Source organism: Bidens hawaiensis, unplaced genomic scaffold (assembly GCF_021521415.1).
Source record: "Bidens hawaiensis isolate Kalapana, Puna unplaced genomic scaffold, B.hawaiensis_p1.1 tig00000326_1, whole genome shotgun sequence".
Lineage (NCBI taxonomy): Eukaryota > Viridiplantae > Streptophyta > Magnoliopsida > Asterales > Asteraceae > Bidens > Bidens hawaiensis.
This window is the reverse complement of record NW_027491025.1, coordinates 5,322,666-5,340,814: the sequence shown is the minus strand read 5'-3', so window position 1 is coordinate 5,340,814 and position 18,149 is coordinate 5,322,666. Positions and strand designations below refer to the sequence as shown.

Here is an 18,149-nt window from a genome sequence, read left to right as displayed (position 1 = left end):
TAATATGCTAGTGCTGAGATTGAGATTCATTTTTATTTTTGCTTTCTGCATGAGCGTAGCATGAGCATGTTAACATGCTAGTGCTGAGATTGAGATTCATTTTTATTTTTGCTTTCTGCATGAGCGTAGCATGAGCATGTTAACATGCTAGTGCTGAGATTGAGATTCATTTTTATTTTTGCTTTCTGTATGAGCGTTTCATGAGCGTGTAGTATACGTATTTTATCTATGTTCTTTTTTGCAGATGATTCAAGTGTTTTGGTTGAAGATTAAGGGGTTGATATTATTCCTGAAGTTGCTTCTTCATACAAACCTATTCAAGGAATGATGTTTTCGTCAATTGATCAAGCATTTGATTTTTATAGTGAATATGCTAAGAAAGCTGGATTTGGGGTTCGCAAAGGTGGATCGTACATGCATGATGGTGTACTAAAGACCAAGTATTTTACATGTTGTAAAGAAGGTCACAATCCAGCCAAACTGTTTGATTCAAAAGGTGATTATAATGAATCAAACAAGCCATATTATAAAATGAGGAAGGGGCCGACAATTAGATGTGGTTGTAGAGCACATCTACAGTTAAATCTGTTGACGGTGTAATTTTTGAAGTATATGATTTTGCTAAAGGCCATAATCATAGTATGGTAGTAGCGTCTGATATGCAGTTTGTTTGTTCTGCGAGGAAGTTAACACATGTCCAAGATGAAGCTATTTATGAGATGTCTAATATGAACCTGGGACCTTTTAAAGCCTTTAACCTTAAGAGAACACAGTATGGTGGTTTTGAAAAAGTAGGTGCAACTAAAGATGACTGTAAGAATTTTAAACAAGGTTTGAATTGTTATATTGGAGAGTATGATTGTAACATCTGGCCCCTCGCACCACCAATATTGTCTGCTCTGCCCACGAAGAGCTCACGGATTTGTTTTTGGTTGCCCAAAACGCGTTGATGATTGAAGAGGCAGGACATTAACTTATGAACCAAGGATCTCTCTTGTCCACGGCCGATGTGGGATTTGCCTAAGAGTGGGACGATGTTGTGTTTGCCAAGGGTGTTACAAACAACCCCCCTTTGGACTCATCGTCCTCGATGAGGCGTGTCCCATCATCCCGAACGGCACAAGAGTGGCTTTGATACCACCTGTAACATTCGGCCCCTCGCACCACCAATATTGTCTGCTCTACCCACGAAGAGCTCACGGATTTGTTTTTGGTTGCCCAAAACGCGTTGATAATTGAAGAGGCGGCACATTTACTTATGAACCAAGGATCTCTCTTGTCCACGGCCGATGTGGGATTTGCCTAAGAGTGGGACGATGTTGTGTTTGCCAAGGGTGTTACAAGTAACCCCCCTTTGGATTGGTATTAGAGCCGTGACTATAAGATAGGACATTAGACGTAGTGTTCTAGTTGGTTATAGTTTATTTGCTTAATTGTTTAGGTTGCATGATTAGAAATTATGTGAGCCTAATTTGATTGTTCAATGCACATTATTTGGTTATTATTAATTTGTTTATGCCTCATGTACGCAAATACTATTATACTGATGATTCAAGTACTTCAATTACACAAGCACACACAAGTCCAAGGCTTATGCCTAAATACAAAGAGTTTTCCTACATTTTCAATTATTGATTTTTATTTATTCTTCTTAAAGATGGTTCTATATGGCGGGTATGTAGTAAACTGTAAGGGGGACGTGCCTGTTTTCCGAAACTCTTGACACCAAGGTTATTGAAACCTAAGGATAAGCAATGCGTATAAATCTCAATCAGACGCGGGACCCGGTTGCATACCTGGAGAGTTAGGAAAGAGCATGAACTCTATTAAGACAAAGCATACCCCTTTCAACGCCATATGAATCACAACTTTAAGTTTTCAAACGCGACCATGTTCTCTTTGTGAAAAGAATATGGGTGCACTCCTCTATGTTTTACAATGTGTTTTAACTGGAAGTCCGTACACGAATACCCAACTTTTGGTTTGATTTAATTACTCATTTTTATACGTGAGTAGTCAAGTTTTTTTTAAAAAAATTTTTTTGACACGTTTTCTTTATTTATACGCTCATTTACAGCTTAAACTTTTAAAAGTTTGCAAAGTAATAACCGAATTTCAAACGATTCCTTTGTTATTTTACTATTATGTGTTAGAAGTGAAAATTTAAAAAGTCATGGTGGTTTATGAACATTCAATTTTCAATTCGATTTCACTATTTATTGTTAAGTTTAATACTTTTTTCCATATGATTATTCAACAATTTATGAGGTTTTCGTTTATTGAAAGTAGAAAACTCTAGACGTTTCATTGGAATTCCAATTTCGATTTCAAATTTGTTTCATGCGATTTCTTTTCTTTACTTGTTTTCATTGATGTATCTATTAGTCGTTTTCATACTTACATCCCAAGTCACGCAAATTCTTCATGTTTCGTATCACGCCTTCTCGTTTTCCTAGTTTTCGCACTCAACCGGCGAAATGACAATCCAAGTTATCAAGTAAATGGCCTCCGCGATCCCGATCACCCCACGTTTGACCGCACCTACATTCATCACTATAGTTAATTCAAATTCAAACCCAACACCATTCTTGGAAACGCAAACTAAACCCAACCGAATGGCCTCACGCTGAAACACACCCTTTGTACAGTATGTGTAAATTCCACCACTTTACTTCCCCGAAACGTTGATATGCTTCAATCCGTGGTAGATTCAGTTACCACTTATTGCTAAGACCTACCCAAACTCAACGCCCCCATCTGCAAGACCTGTACCTAACCATTTGTCTCAATCACTTGTTTAACCTCATGCTTCAATCCTACTAACATTGTGGTGACTTTAGCACACTCGCCATACTTTGGAAGGCCTAACTTGTTTCCGCCATGCAATATCCTAACCCCGCATCCTTTGTCGACCTTATGCGATTTTTCGGTTTCAATACTTCGATTTTTTTTTACAAAACTCATCAAACTTGTTTATATTTTCTTTTGCATACTTTTCTATATTTTATTTCTTTTACTAACACCTCGCGCCTAATCCCAAATCCTTAGTTATTTTAACCTTCAGTCAAATAGATTTTTTTTAAAAGAATTTATTATCTCTATTATTATTATTATTAAAATTATTAATATCACCATCATTATTAATGTTACTATTGCTATTGTTATTAGTACCATCACCGTCATCATCATTATTATTATTACGGTAATTATCAATATGGTTATTATTAAAAAAATTATTATTATTATTGTTAATATTTTTATTATTATCGTTATTAGTAATATCATTATTACTAGTATCATCGTCACTACTATTAATATAATAATATTTAAAGTAAAATATTTTCTTTAAACAAGTTTTGAGCCCTTTTGAAACTATTTTTCATTCAATAATATTTTTATGATTAGTAATATTATTATTACTAGTATTATCATCACCACTAATAATAATGTAATTATTATTTCAAACCATATTTAAAGTAAATTTTTGTTTCAAAACAAGTCTTAAGCCCTATAAGGCTATTTTCATTCAACAAGTTGGATACTTTGACGATCATTTCTTTCCTTTCTACCTAGGTCGCGCGCCAAAAGAAAACATTTGTTTTTATTTGAAAGTTTCATAAAATTTACATCTCTTAGCGATAGCTAAAAACTTTTTGCCTGAGTAAAATAGAATAAACTTTATTTTATCATGAGATGAAAAAAAAGGCATCACGATTTACAACCAATTTTTGTAAATTAAAAATATATGTTGTATCCCTTCCCTTCTTTCCTCTTTGTTAACGCCAATTAGATTCAGCTAAGAAATCATGGCACCATCTCTTACGTCAACCTTATGCCACAAACAAACCTACATTCGAGAAGACAAGCGTCACAAGCTACATTTACTTTTCTTTATTTTCTCTTTCACGTATGTTTCGAACTTACCCAAAGTGACTTTACATCCACTTCTTTAGAATATTGTTTATGTAGTTTATTTTGATTGTCCATTGATTTTGGATCCATATTCGTTTGTATTTTACGAAACGTAAATTCGTACATCATACTTATTCGCTTTGCTAAATCGGGTTACGTTTGTTATTTTAAATTTTGTGATCTATGACCAATTTCCCATCAACGTTAAGTGGAAATTGAGATTATGAACATGTATGTGTACATAGTTACTTAATAGAAACCGTATTTTCATTTTATATATACATTTTACTATCGGTTACCGGTTCTCTCCAAACGAATTCCTTTACTTAGAATTGGGACTGTGTCCCATGTACATGTTGAGTTTATATTACGTTATATTGTTACAAAAATTATTTTGTTTATTCGTGTACTTCTCTTTCACTCGATGTTTTATTTAAACCATTTTGTTGTTCTTGATTTCATCAATCTGGAACAAATGCTTTATATTGATTTCGAAATTTCAATTGTTTACTTTGATAAACTCAGGGTTGCTATTGGAACTTTTCTTTCACAAACTTAATGGATTTCCATATTGTGATAATAGAATATTGTTTATCTATTTTATTTCAAATTATTAATTTATATGTTGTAATGTTCACTTTATTTCATCTCAATGTTTTATTTGAACCAATATATTGTTCTTGATTTCATCAATCTAAGACAAATACTTTATTTTAGTTTTGAAGTTCTAATTATATACTTGATAAGCACAAAGTTACTATTGGAAAATTTTTCTTTTCACAAACTTAATCGATTTCAATATTTTAATATTAAAATTTCGTTTATCCATTTCATTTCAAGTTATTATCAATTTACATGTTTATAAGATTATTCAGCTCGACTTTGCCATTGGTCACGTCTATGTTTTATTGGAGATTTTCATTTGTTAAATATCATGATATTTTGATACTTAAAAAGTTTCATTTATTTATACTATTCTCGAACCCAAATGCGTTATCAATTTACATGTTCATACTTCATTGGTTAAATGCTACATTTACTTACCACGTTATTCCCGACCCCATTATTTCAATCACAGGTTACGATGTTCATAAATTTAAATGCTTCATTCTTTAACTTCATTACCTCGTTTATTTCGTTTTTTAAGTCGTTTACTTGGTTTAGACTCGATTATTTTATTTACCTTGACTTAGTGTTTCGCTTCGTCCTTGGTCTGAATGATCTATCAATATGTTTTAGTAATGCTTACCCTTTAAATTCATTATTTTTATATTTTCAACGTTCTATATGAGAATTTTATGTAATTATAAAGTCCATGTCTTAAAACCACACAATAGAGCAAGTTATATGGACCATCCGACGATAGAGGTAATTATGGGTCGACACGTAATTATCAAAGTCTTCGCATGGAAAATATAATAAGTCCGATTGTGCGAAATAACTCGGAACTTGGAATGATTTTTGGAGAATGGGGCAAATACAATATGATAAGGGCATGGTGGATACGCCGTTGGTACATCCTATATATAAGTGTCCTTGTCATATTTCCTATTTGTGGCGTTCTTTCGGGTCATTCAGAGATCTACGTTATTTATTTTAATTATGCATGTATAAAATTACTAAAATTTCCAACAACTTCGTTTATTAGTTTGTTCTCTTTTAATTTTTTTTATTTAATTTCGGGACGAAATTTCTAAAAGTTGTAAGTCCTGTAACACTCGTTACTTTTCAAACCTGAAAACCCGATCCATTTTAAATTTTCGATTTTGTTTCTATTTAAATTTATATATTTTTATAATATTATTAATTAATCTCAATTTTCGTTAATGTATTTATGTGATCGTTTCTATGCAATTATAAATTTCACCACCCTTATAGTATTACCCATTCATTTAAAACATTCATAATCAAGATCAAATATTTATGTACATGTCCCATGCAATCTGCTAGAATTATTATTTAACTACAACTACTACTTTTATTATTTATAATAATTATTATTAATTATATTATTATCATCATCTTTTCATATGTTACTTAACTAATAAAAACTAATGAATGTTTTAATTCAATAAAATTTATTAAAATAGTTAAACCTTTTGAATACCCTATTAAACAATTTTTAATTTGTGTTTTAATTATATTAAATATGATTAATTTTCATAATTTTCTTAAGACATAGCAATTCTATATTTTCAATATAAAAGGAGGACAAATCCTCCATTATTTTCACACCTCAATCCATTCTTTCTTAAGTTTAAGAGCACTAACAAGCAAGTTGTTACCATTTCAAGCTTTTTATAGCTTTCATTTTGATTTTATCTTGAATATTCATACTTGTTCATAAGTTGTTCTTCATGATCATGTTACTTTTATCATAAAAATATTATATCTTGGTTTTAAGAATCATTATGATCATGGATATCCAAGATGAACACTTTGATTTTTCTAAATCTTGGATCAAGCCTAGTTATTTTGCAAGAACAAACATGAATATATATTTATCTAAATCTTATGATTTGTTGATCATCATAAATTATAAACTTTATTTTAAATAAGAATATTTATAAAAATTTCTTTTATTTAAATATTTTACAATAGATATAACATAGTTCATATCTTTGAACTAATAATTGAGTAAATTAATTATTGTTTATTTTATTTCAAAATAACTACTATTTATAATTTTCTTTAAGAGAATTCATGCAAAATATTTAAGTTAATTAATTAATTATGTTACTTGGAAACAAATTTCTAATCATAAATTGTTATTAATATTATTATTTAATTTTATATTAATAAGTTATAATTATTTTCTACAAATCATTCTTCAACTAATAAACATCAATTGATTTATATAAACTTTATTCATTTTTGTTAAACTCATTAAAAATCCCCAAGTCCCCATTTACCATAAGTTAATTAACTTTATAATTCCGGTAGCTAGTCCTTGATTTTTGTATCTTCGTTATTATTTATAGTTTCGTGAGATTCAATTGCTTCGTTTTTTAACTCGCTTTCGGTTATTATTTCAAGTTGTCTCCAATATCAAATGTGAGTTTCTCACACCCCTTTTTTACCCTTTTTAAGTATTTTGTGGGTATCATATATATCCTATCAAAATTAAATTTATTTTATTTAGTATTTACAAACTACAATTCGCATCATGGACTTGTGTGTTTACTTGTTACTTGCTCAATTATTACGTGCATGGATTTCTTCGATATGTATGATCTTATACCCCCCTTTGCACCCATGGACCATTTGTTTCTGGTGGAAAAGGGACTCCGATCTGAGTACGTTGGTGCACAATCCCGACTGGAAAAGACCTTCATTTATTCTTTATACTCATGGACCATTGTTTCTAGTGTAAAGAACCCTTATGTGATTTTCACAAGTTTTCATGGAATTGTATGGTTTTTATATATTATTTTTCAACTTTGTGAACTCACCAACTATTCAGTTAGTTGACTTTATTTTATATATATGCTACAGGTACTTTCGTTAGAGGATGAATTGGCGAAGATACTAGAAGTTAGGTTATTTTAAATAATAAACAAGAAGACATTTGTTTTGTTCCTTCTTCTTTGTATTTGTTCATTTGAAATAACTTGTGTACTTGATGCTTTGGAATGAATTAATGATAATATTGTCACTTAATAGTGTCACATGTGTTTTGAACAATCTGTACGCCACACTCAGGCGTTTCCGCTTTAGCCGGGGTGTTACAATGATGCTAAGATGATTGTTCAGAGATTGTGTGCAAAGAAAACATTTTCATCTGATTATTCGTTTGAATATGATGTTAATGATAATCGTGAGTAAATTCGTGTTTTTAGGCTGATGAGATTTCAAAGATTAATTATCTTGCATTTGGGGATATTATATCCTTTGATGCTAAAAGGGGGGAGTGTATGGCTGATCTTCAGGAAGACCAGTGAGAACCTCAAACACAAGGCGGAGCTCGGCTTGGAAATCTTCTGAACCTCAAGTTACTAGTCTTTCTAGACTTGAGAGGACTTTCAAACAACTCACCGGAAAATATAAAAAAGATAAAAGACTCAAATGAGTTTTTAGAGAGAGAAACTAGAGAGAGGTTAGAGAGAAATATATAAAAAGAATTTTTTATTTCTTTCCAATGATGAGAATTACACTAGGGGGGACCCTCCTTTTATAGGCCAAGGAAGGGTGTCCATGACATCATTGTTTACATAACACTAGCAAATTACATCATAGCTTACATCACACAATACTAGATATTTTAATACATAATATACTTGCTAAAACCACTTTAGGAGTGATTAAGCTTTATTCTTAAGCACACATTAAGCAAACCAAAAACACACAAATAAAAACACACGACTTAATGGAATTCTTTAGGCACGTGCTTCTTCATTTCCGTAATGTCACATAATTCGATGGTGAAACCCGGTGAACTTGGGTACAGGTCTTCGTTTGGTGGGTCATAATCATAATCCTCCGAGTTGGATGGGTTAGATGGGTCTTTCACTCTTGAATACATGTCTTCGTTAATCTCAAAGACTTCATTGAACGGGCACTTACTGTTCAGTAGTCCAGTATGACTTGATCCCATTCTTTTGTCTGGGGGTCTTTAGTTGTCCAGGAATCTTCCTTTGCCAAGATTTCAGGGGGAATTTCTTCAAAACTTACTTTGTTTACCTTTGCCATGTCACGACGGATCTCTAGCCATGGCTGAAGATAATTAATTTTGAAGTAATAACTGGCCGGGTTCATCTCAAACCATCCGTAGACAAATTTGGACGGATCATTAATCTTCCTTGACGGGCCACTCTGTATGTAATTTCCTGGTTTTTTGTAAGGCCCCGTTCCCGGTGCCCTACATTGGACATTGATTTAATCGTAAACGCAGTTCTAAATATTAGAGTTAATTAAAACTTTACGCGGAATATAAAACTTTCAAACCATTATATTACATAACCATCAATTCTTGTCTTAACGAGAATTCAAATCGTTTAAACATAAAACATTGTCTTTTTAAATAACATAACTTCCTTGAGATGCGAGTGTCTTCAATTCCATGCCATGTGTTTCCCCTCAAGCGAGCTGCCTCAATCTACTCACTTGTGTGCATACTAAAAGTCAACTACGCTGAGTGAGTTCTAGTTAATCATACAATCATACAATCAGTTCACATACTTGCACACATGCCCGAAGGTGTGTACATCATTCATACTTTACTTTACATACATAACGATCCATACTACGTAAAGAACCTTTCGCCCTATAACCTTACAAATATTATTAGGGTCTGGTCCCTATCCTCACAGATATAATTAGGGTCTGGTCTCTATCCTCACAGATATTATTAGGGTCTGGTCCCTATCCTCACATATATTATTAGGGTCTAGCCCTTATCCTCATAGATATTATTAGGGTTTGGTCCCTATCCTTACAGATATTATTAGGGTCTGGTCCCTTTGTTTCGTGCCACTGTACCATACCTGTCTTTACATGCTATCCTTGATGATACGTGCAATATCCGAAGATCGTTCACGTACTGTCAACATATCTTACATACATCATTCATACCTCATATATATATATATATATATATATATATATCATACCTTTAACTACTACCTGGCGGTACATGCAATATCCGAAGATCGTTCACGCACCGTCAAGCAATCATTATACATAAATCATACGAGGCATACACTTACCACTTAAGGTAAGTGTATTAACTATCACATCGAGTATGCACACATCCCCGAACACATTACAAGGAAGTAAGGCTAGAAACTCACCTGAACGCGATTACGTTCACAGTTTATGGGTATTCCTTTCTTGAGCCGTGCACGACTAACTGTATAACAATTACACGAAGCAATTAACTATCACTACCCATATCGCGTTCTAGTTCAATTATAATCCTCAACGAACGGGGGTCCGGGGACAGCGGCCCTGGCAGCGGGGTTCTAGGGGCGGCAGCCCCTAGCGGGGTCCAAGGGGCAGAGCCCCTGGCTGGGGTTAAGCTGATTCGTCAAAAATTTTATTTTCATTAACTGTCTTAACACATTTTTCATTAGGATTTTAAATTATTTTATAATTCGTTAACTCATTCGTTATAGCGAATTGCCTCTGATTCGTTATGTGATCTTCCTTAATTCGTTATCCTGATTCGTCCTTTATCATCATCTGTTTCGTCATTCCAATTTGTCATCTGAACATGACTTAATTCGTTATCTGGTTTGCTATCCTAGTTCGTTAGCCTAATTCGTTATCTTGACGTAACAAACTGGATGAGCTAATTCGTTATCTTCTTCCTTAATGAATCACTTAACGAATTGCTTCTAATTCATTAACGAATTACCTCTAATTCGTTAACTTCCCGTAAACAAATTAGGGTTAGGTCAGAGAATGTCAGAAACATTCTCGTACCCGCCGCCTTTCGGGCGCCGTCGCCGGAAAACCGCGGCTTCACCGAAAAACGATATATGACTCGTTTTCCACCGTTTTCACCGTTTTTCATCCCGTTCGATCCAGATTTGAGCTAGGGCGACCCCTAAGCTCATCTTAGGTTCGGTTTATACCCGATTCCACCCGGATCTCGTGACTATAACGGTTTAACGATGTCGGCTCGTCGTTTCGTGACTAAATCTAACGGGTTTAAGTTCATACAACATCATACTATCATTACCTTGGATCGGGATCGGTTTTCTATCTTGATTCGGCTAGAGAAAGGAGAGAAGTTAGAGAGAGAGCTTAAGTGGGTGTTTTGGTGGTGTATATAATATGTGTAAATGATTGATTAAATAGGTATTTAAGGTTTATATAATTATGGATCATGGGCTTAAGCCCATGGTCTTTCCTTCCTTCATTCATAACCCAAGTTCATAACCCATATCCATTTAACTCAACACTAGCCCAACTCATAATAACTCATATTTTCATTCTATTAACCGAAACTAGAAAGAAGGGATGTTACAAGTCTTCCCTCCTTAAAGAGGTTTCGTCCCCGAAATCTAACTATTACTAAAATAAATCTGGATAAACTTGCGCATTTCTTCTTCAACTTCCCAAGTAGCATCCGATCCTTTGCGATGTTTCCTTATCACTTTCACTAACGGGATAACTTTACGACGAAGCTGATTTTCCTTACGGTCAACTATCTCGATTGGTTCCTCAATGTAGTTCAACTGTTCATCAATCTTAGTTTCCATTAATGGCACATGAGACGTGTCATTGGCTAGACATTTTCTCAGATGAGAGACATGAAATGTAGAATGAATTCTTTCCAACTCTTAGGGTAAATCTAGATTGTAAGCTACTTCCCCCACACGATCCATAATCTTAAACAGTCCAATGTACCTAAGACTCAACTTTCCTCTCTTCCTAAAACGGATAATTCCTTTCCAAGGCGAGATATTGAGCATCACATTGTCACCAACGTTAAAATCAATCGATCGTCTCCGCTTATCAGCATACGACTTTTGTCTGTCTTGAGCAGCTTTCATCCTTGCCTTAATATGATCAAACCTTGACGAGGTTTCTTGTATAACCTCTAGGCTTCCCATCTCTTTCTGACCAATCTCTCCACAACATACTGGGGTTCTACATCGTCTACCGTAAAGCATCTCGAACGGTGGAATACCAATACTTGAATGGTAGCTGTTGTTATAAGAGAACTCTGCCAGATGCAGATGATCATCTCAACTTCCTCCAAAGTCTAAAACACAAGCACGTAGCATATCCTAAAGGGTTTGGATCGATCTTTCAGACTGTCCATCTATTTGAGGATGATACGCCGTACTGATGTTCAATCTCGTCCCATAGCTTCATGGAACTTTTTCCCAAACCTCAAAGTAAACCGAGTATCTCCATCTGACACGATTGATAACGGTACTCCATGCTTAGATATAACCTCTTTAATGAACAAACTTGATAACGTTTCTGACGAGATGGCTTCTAGTATAGGCAAAAAGTGAGCACTTTTGGTCAAACGGTCCACTATCACCCAAATGGTATCATGATGCTTAGCTGTACGTGCTAGCTTAGTTATGAAATCCATGGTGATGTGTTCCCATTTCCATTCTGGTACCTCCAAGGGTTGCATCTTTCCATAAGGCTTCTGATGTTCGGCCTATAAAAGCAGGAACAACTCTATGATCCAGCATCACCCCACCAGTGGAAACAATCATCTGAAAGCCTATGAGAAAATAGAAAGAGATTCCATTCCCAAGCAGCCAAACACATCCTGAATCCCGGTAGAAGTTTTCAAGGTGATAAACAAAAACAACCTTGATGTTTCTGTGTTAAACTACAAAACCTTCCTAACCATCACTCTTAAATAAAATGGCCCCTTCATGAAGAATTACTGGTTTCACCCAGACTACCCCTTTCTCAATATCCTACAAATTGGCAATCAGTACCAACTAGAAACAGAAGCCTTAGGGTTTTTCTAGTATTTGTTTGAAAAGTTTAAAATAGCCATGTCCTTCAACTCTGAAAAACTCATCGCCTACCTAGATAACCACGAAGCCGGAATTATGGCCCCGATGAGAACAAATGTGGTTAAACTCCATGGATGGTTCTGCCCAATCAAAGAATGGGTAAAGATTTTGTCATCCGGATAGGGCAGGCAGTGCCTAGTGTTGTTTGAAAAACCAGGAAATCACATACAGAGTGGCCCGTTAAGGAAGATTAATGACCCGCCCAAATTTGTCTACGGATTGTTTGAGATGAACCCAACCAGTTATTACTTCAAAATTAATTATCTTCAGCCATGAAAAGAGATCCGTCGTTACATGGCAAAGGAAAACAAAGTAAGTTTTGAAGAAATCCCCCCTAAAATCTTGGCAAAGGAAGATGCCTGGACAACTGATGACCCCCAGACAAAAGAATGGGATCAAGTCATACTGGACTACTGGAACAGTAAGTGCCCGTTCAATGAAGTCGTTGAGATTAACAAAGACATGTATTCACGAGTGAAAGACCCATCTAACACATCCAACTCTGAGGATTATGATTATGACCCACCAAACGAAGACCCGTACCCAAGTTCATCGGGTTTCACCATCGAATTCTGTGACATGACGGAAATGAAGAATCACGTGCCTAAAGAATTTCATTAAGTCGTGTGTTTTTATTTGTGTGTTTTTGGTTTGCTTAATGTGTGCTTAAGAATAAAACTTAATCACTCCTAAAGTGGTTTAGCAAGTAGATTATGTGTTAAAATATCTAGTATTTTGTGATGTAAGCCATGGTGTAATTTGCTAGTGTGATGTAAGCAATGATGTCATGGACACCCTTCCTTGGCCTATAAAAGGAGGGTCCCCCCTAGTCTAATTCTCATCATTGGAAAGAAATAAAAACTTCTTCTTATATATTTCTCTCTAACCTCTCTCTAGTCCTCTCACTAAAAACTCCTTTGAGTCTTTTATGTTTTATATTTTCCAGTAGGTTGTTTGAGGGTCCTATCAAGTCTAGAAAGACTAGTAAATTGAGGTTCAGAAAATTTTCAAGCCGAGCTCCGCCTTGTGTTTGAGGTTCATACTGGTCTTCCTGAAGATCAGCCATACACTCCCCCCATTGAGTCTTTTATCTTTTTTATATTTTCCGGTGGGTTGTTTGATGGTCCTCTCAAGTCTAAAAAGACTAGTAACTTGAGGTTCAGAAGATTTCCAAGCCGAGCTCCGCCTTGTGTTTGAGGTTCTTACTGGTCTTCCTGAAGATCAGCCATACACTCCCCCCTTTGAGTCTTTTATCTTTTTTATGTTACATTAAGACTAACAAGTAAATTATTGATCCATACAATTTCAAAATAAAATTCAAGCGTATTAGTTGTGTGTTTAGTTTGTATGAATATGTTTTTTTTATGTACAGGTACAAGATGGTTTTTGTACCGTTCACGACAATTTATAACCATTGTCATACTGTGACTGTGGGTGCTGGATTATTAGCTTCTCAAACTATTGAATCTTACACATGGTTATTGCAAATGTTACTTAAGTCGTTTGGTACTGCACTGAAGGTTGTTGTTACTGATCAAGACCCGGCTATGAAGCATGCTATTGCATCTGTGTTTCCAAATACAAGGCAGGTTATGTATGTGGCATGTCATGAAGAAAGTTGTTGACAGGGTAAACTTAATTGTTTTGATTTAAATATTTTAAGTAGTTTAAATAGTGAGCGTTTTACAAGCGTTTCTTGGTAATAGCTTTTTAAGATGTTTAAAATGTGAGCGTCTTATGAGCGTAACATGATAGTATATTCTGGTCATGAGAGGTTCACAAGCGTTTAACATTTGTTTTCAGGTGGGAGCTGATTTATGTAACAACGAAGATTTTAAGCGTAGGATATGTGATACTGTGTGGACGGATTCAATTAGTCCTTTTGAATTTGAGGAGAAATGGCAGGCGATAATGGTTGAGTTTGAGCTTGAAAAGAATAAATGGCTTGATGTGTACAACATCAAGATCAGAGAGCGAAAACCATTTTTTCGGTCAAGATACAAATTCTCCACTAGTTGAGTTTTTGAACCATTTTGAAATTTTTTGGAGATACAGAGATACAATGGCAGACTGTGTGATCATGACAGTTGGTATACATATCCGCAGCTAGAAACCAAAAGTGATCTTGAAAGGGAAGCGGTTAGGATATATACAAGATCTATTTTTAGCGATGTTCAAGATGAAATGAATGAAACTGTTGGTGGTGTTTCACAATTCAGTGCTTGTGAAGAAGAAGGAGGTTATTTGAGGTGTAAAATAAGGGATTTTAATGCGTATGTTCCAGGATTTTTGGAGGTAATATTGAGAGTTTGGTAAGAGTTTTTGTTCAAAGTTATTTAATATTAAATTAGCTAACAAGCGTTTAACTTGAGTGTTTACATTGCTTTTTTTAGGTCGTGTTTAAGGATGGTTAATTTGGTGAAGAGTCTACTGCAACATGCTCCTGCAAAAGATTTGAACAATATGGTTTGTTGTTCGGCATATTTTCTATGTCATGAATATGTATCAAGTCAAGAAATTCCCGAAGAGATAAATGATCGATGGAGGAAAGAGGCTGCGGTGAATATCAGAACAGTTCCAATGTCAGAGTTTGGTAATGATCAGAACAGGAAGATCAAAGAGATTTCAAGAGAAATAAAATATGTCAGTGAATACCTTATCAATAGTTATGTTGTAGATATCGATGAGTTGATTAAAGATTGATATTATATGAATTTGATTACTGAAAAAGCAGAATTAACTCGGTATGAATGAGTACGTCCATTTAAAATGGGATAGATTTGCTGCTGTTTTAGGTTTTGAACAACCATCAGAAGTTACTGTTCGTTACCTACTGGAATAAGAAACAAGGGTCGTGGCTCACACAAAAGAATTAAATCAAAGAAAGAGATAGCCATTAGTCGATCTGGGAAGAGTTATAGGGAGTGTCAGATTTTTCACCAACCTGGCCACAATAGTAGAACTTGCAAAGCATTGCAACAACAACAATGAATCCATAGTGAAGTGTTTATAAGCGTTTTAGGTAATTGATTGTTTTAGATAGAAAGAGTTAGCCATTGTTTCTAAGCGTGTGTATAGCGTTATAATATAGAAAGAGTTAGTCGTTGTTTTTCTGTTTTTTGTTTAAAATTCTGGGTTTATATTTACTTTTATTAAACAAGCGTATCACAAGCGTTTTAGATAAAAATGTTTATTTATAAAACACCCGGTTTACACCACGGCACACCATGTCAAGTTCGATTACAATATAAGATTAAAAAAAGAAGACAAAAAACTAACATCATCAGACCCCATCGTCAGACCCCCATCACTCCTTGTTCTTGATAATCTCACGCCCAGCTTCCTTGAACTCTATGTTGGTTGACACTATTGAATCCGTATCAACCAAAGCACCATACACTGAGTCGTAGCTTGAAGTCTGTTGGGAACTCAACATTTTTTATCCTTGAACTCACTGTCTGGTAGCAGCATGAGTTCCTTATGTGTATCAAGAGTTTTGGATTTCTTTTGAAGCACATAGTTTTGTGATTCTTTGATAGCGGTGAGAAACTTCTCCTCATTTGGCTTCTGAAGATCCAACTTGGCTTTGACCATGCCCTTCACGGTTCTATCACATGAATACATTGTTTTGGAACTTTTTTTAGTTTGGTGAGTGTTTTTTGAGTGATATTAATGGCAAAACAGATGTGATATATATAGACTTATAGTTTCGATTTTGGTAGTTGAGATAGAGGTATTAAATGCCATTTAATTTTGATGTAGGATATCATCATCACAGAAAATATTTTTTTTCCAAATTAGTGTAGTAGCCATAAATACTCAAGCGTGTATAAATAAATCTAATTAATTTGATGAGATTTGATGTATGCTATCATCACAAACATCTTTTACCACTTTTTGGAAAGTTAGTAGTAATAAATGTAATTAAGTTCTGTACAAAACTAGTTTAAAAATGAGCTTTTAACAAGATATAGTAGTTTAGCGTATTACAAGTGTATAGAAGACTTATGTTCTGGATACATTTTTAAAATAAAGTTGTGAGCGTATACTAAGTGTCTCACAGTTACGTCCTCACACTTTTTTAGGTTGCGCCCGTGGGTATACAGCTGTGTGCATTGTTCAAGCGTTTGGTCTTTTTATTATGTTTTTGGTCCGTGAACCTGAAGTTCTTTTTTGTTTTTTGTTCTTTTTTTACTATATGGTTGGTGATTGTTTTCCTCTATATATGCTATATTTTGTTACACTTGTATCCACACATCTCAAAACTAGTTATAATGGATGCCTCATCATCATCATCATCGAAATAAGCATCTTTCAAGAAAGCTTTGAAGATGAAGATTGTGGAGAAGGTCGCGACAGACAAAGCTTGTCGTGATTGGCTAACACATGAATTTGTGATGCTTAGCAATAGTTTGGATTACATGGATGTTATTACGAATGTTCTTGTCAAAATGCTTGCAAGTACTATCCAAGATCTTGCAGTTTTGTTTATGGTTGATGTAGGGAAGAATGAGTTTGAACAGTACAAAGTATAAGCAAAGACAATTCTTGAACTAAACTGCTCAATGAAATTGAAGTTAGATTTTCTCATGTCACTATTAGAGTAGGGGTCAGTGGGTTGATGTGTTGAGAGTTTGATGAGCGTTTTTTATGTTTTCTTTTTTAATATTTTCATGTAGTGATGTGTCTGTTTTGGTAATAATAATATTTCATTTTTTTTGTTAAACATCAATTTTGTTGTTGATTTATGCTAACATAAGGCTATGAATTAAAATCTAACAAAGCGTTGAAAGAAGTCAAATTAGTTGTCTTTTTTGGAGTTCTTCAATCAACTCCGCCCCGGGTAAATTAGTGTTGTTATTTTCAGACAATGCTTGCGCCTTCTCGATAAGACTATCCCTTTTCTGGTTTACATCTGACAGGAGGATTTTGTCCAAAGACTTTGCCCTCAAGTTTTTTAGTTGATTCACTTGTTTAGTACATTATTCCTTGTAAAATCTGCATGTCCACGGTTACTTCCCATCATATGTCTCCATGTGTATCATAGCAAAAACCTCACAATCTACACCATTTTTGGTTGTTCTCCATGGCATCCTTAATCTAGTGATTGCAGCCTTTTGGATTTGATCAGCAATGCAGTGACTGATTTTCTTAAGATACATGTAAAAGAAGTTTCTCTAAAAAAATTAAAAGCACTTAGGTATATCACAAATTTATAATAGATATTTGAGAGTTTGTTGAGCGTTTACCAGGATTTGAGGATTCTTGTTGTATCTTTCTTCAAAAAGTCTCGTGATCGCTTTTTCTTTGTCATCTGGCCTTTTAAACTTTTTATTGGCTGGTATTTCCTGATGTGCACTATTGCCAAGCAACTCTATCACACTCCTGTTTGAAGATTGAAAGCAACTACAGAGAAGTGATCCTTTTGTAGAATTGGCACGAGAAATATATCAACTTGCTTCATTGATTTGACATCACACATCATCATATGTGTTTCAATGTTGTACGTAAACACTTCTAGTCTTTGTTCGTTTGTGTGACCAAATGCCTCATCATAATAGTCACTTGTCTGCATAAGAATTCAAATGTAGATGATTAAGCATTTTATAAAAGTTTAAAGACAATAGGTAGATTAAATCATACCAGCATTGTGCTTGTAGCGAAGAACCTGAATGGTGATTCTGCATATTTTTTCTTTTCTTCATAATTCATCAGTTTATAGAATGCATCCATTGCATTTGT

General features: G+C 34.5%; 1 protein-coding gene across 1 annotated transcript; it reads left to right on the top strand.

Moving 5' to 3' along the window:
• Positions 1–324: 324 nt before the first annotated feature.
• Positions 325–15,110, top strand: LOC143621935 (protein FAR1-RELATED SEQUENCE 5-like). Its single transcript, XM_077093213.1, has 6 exons — positions 325–496; positions 610–853; positions 13,780–13,996; positions 14,211–14,357; positions 14,463–14,719; positions 14,801–15,110. The coding sequence occupies exons 1-6, from the start codon at positions 325–327 to the stop codon at positions 15,108–15,110; spliced, it is 1,347 nt and encodes a 448-aa protein (XP_076949328.1).
• The last annotated feature ends 3,039 nt before the right edge of the window (positions 15,111–18,149 follow it).

Coding starts and splice junctions, on each gene's coding strand:
- LOC143621935 (XM_077093213.1), top strand. CDS start 325: ATGATGTTTTCGTCAATTGATCAAGCATTTGATTTTTATAGTGAATAT. Junction 854..13,779: donor TTGAATTGTTATATTGGAGA/GTATGATTGTAA, acceptor TTTTATGTACAG/GTACAAGATGGTTTTTGTAC. Junction 14,358..14,462: donor AAAAGAATAAATGGCTTGAT/GTGTACAACATC, acceptor TTGGAGATACAG/AGATACAATGGCAGACTGTG.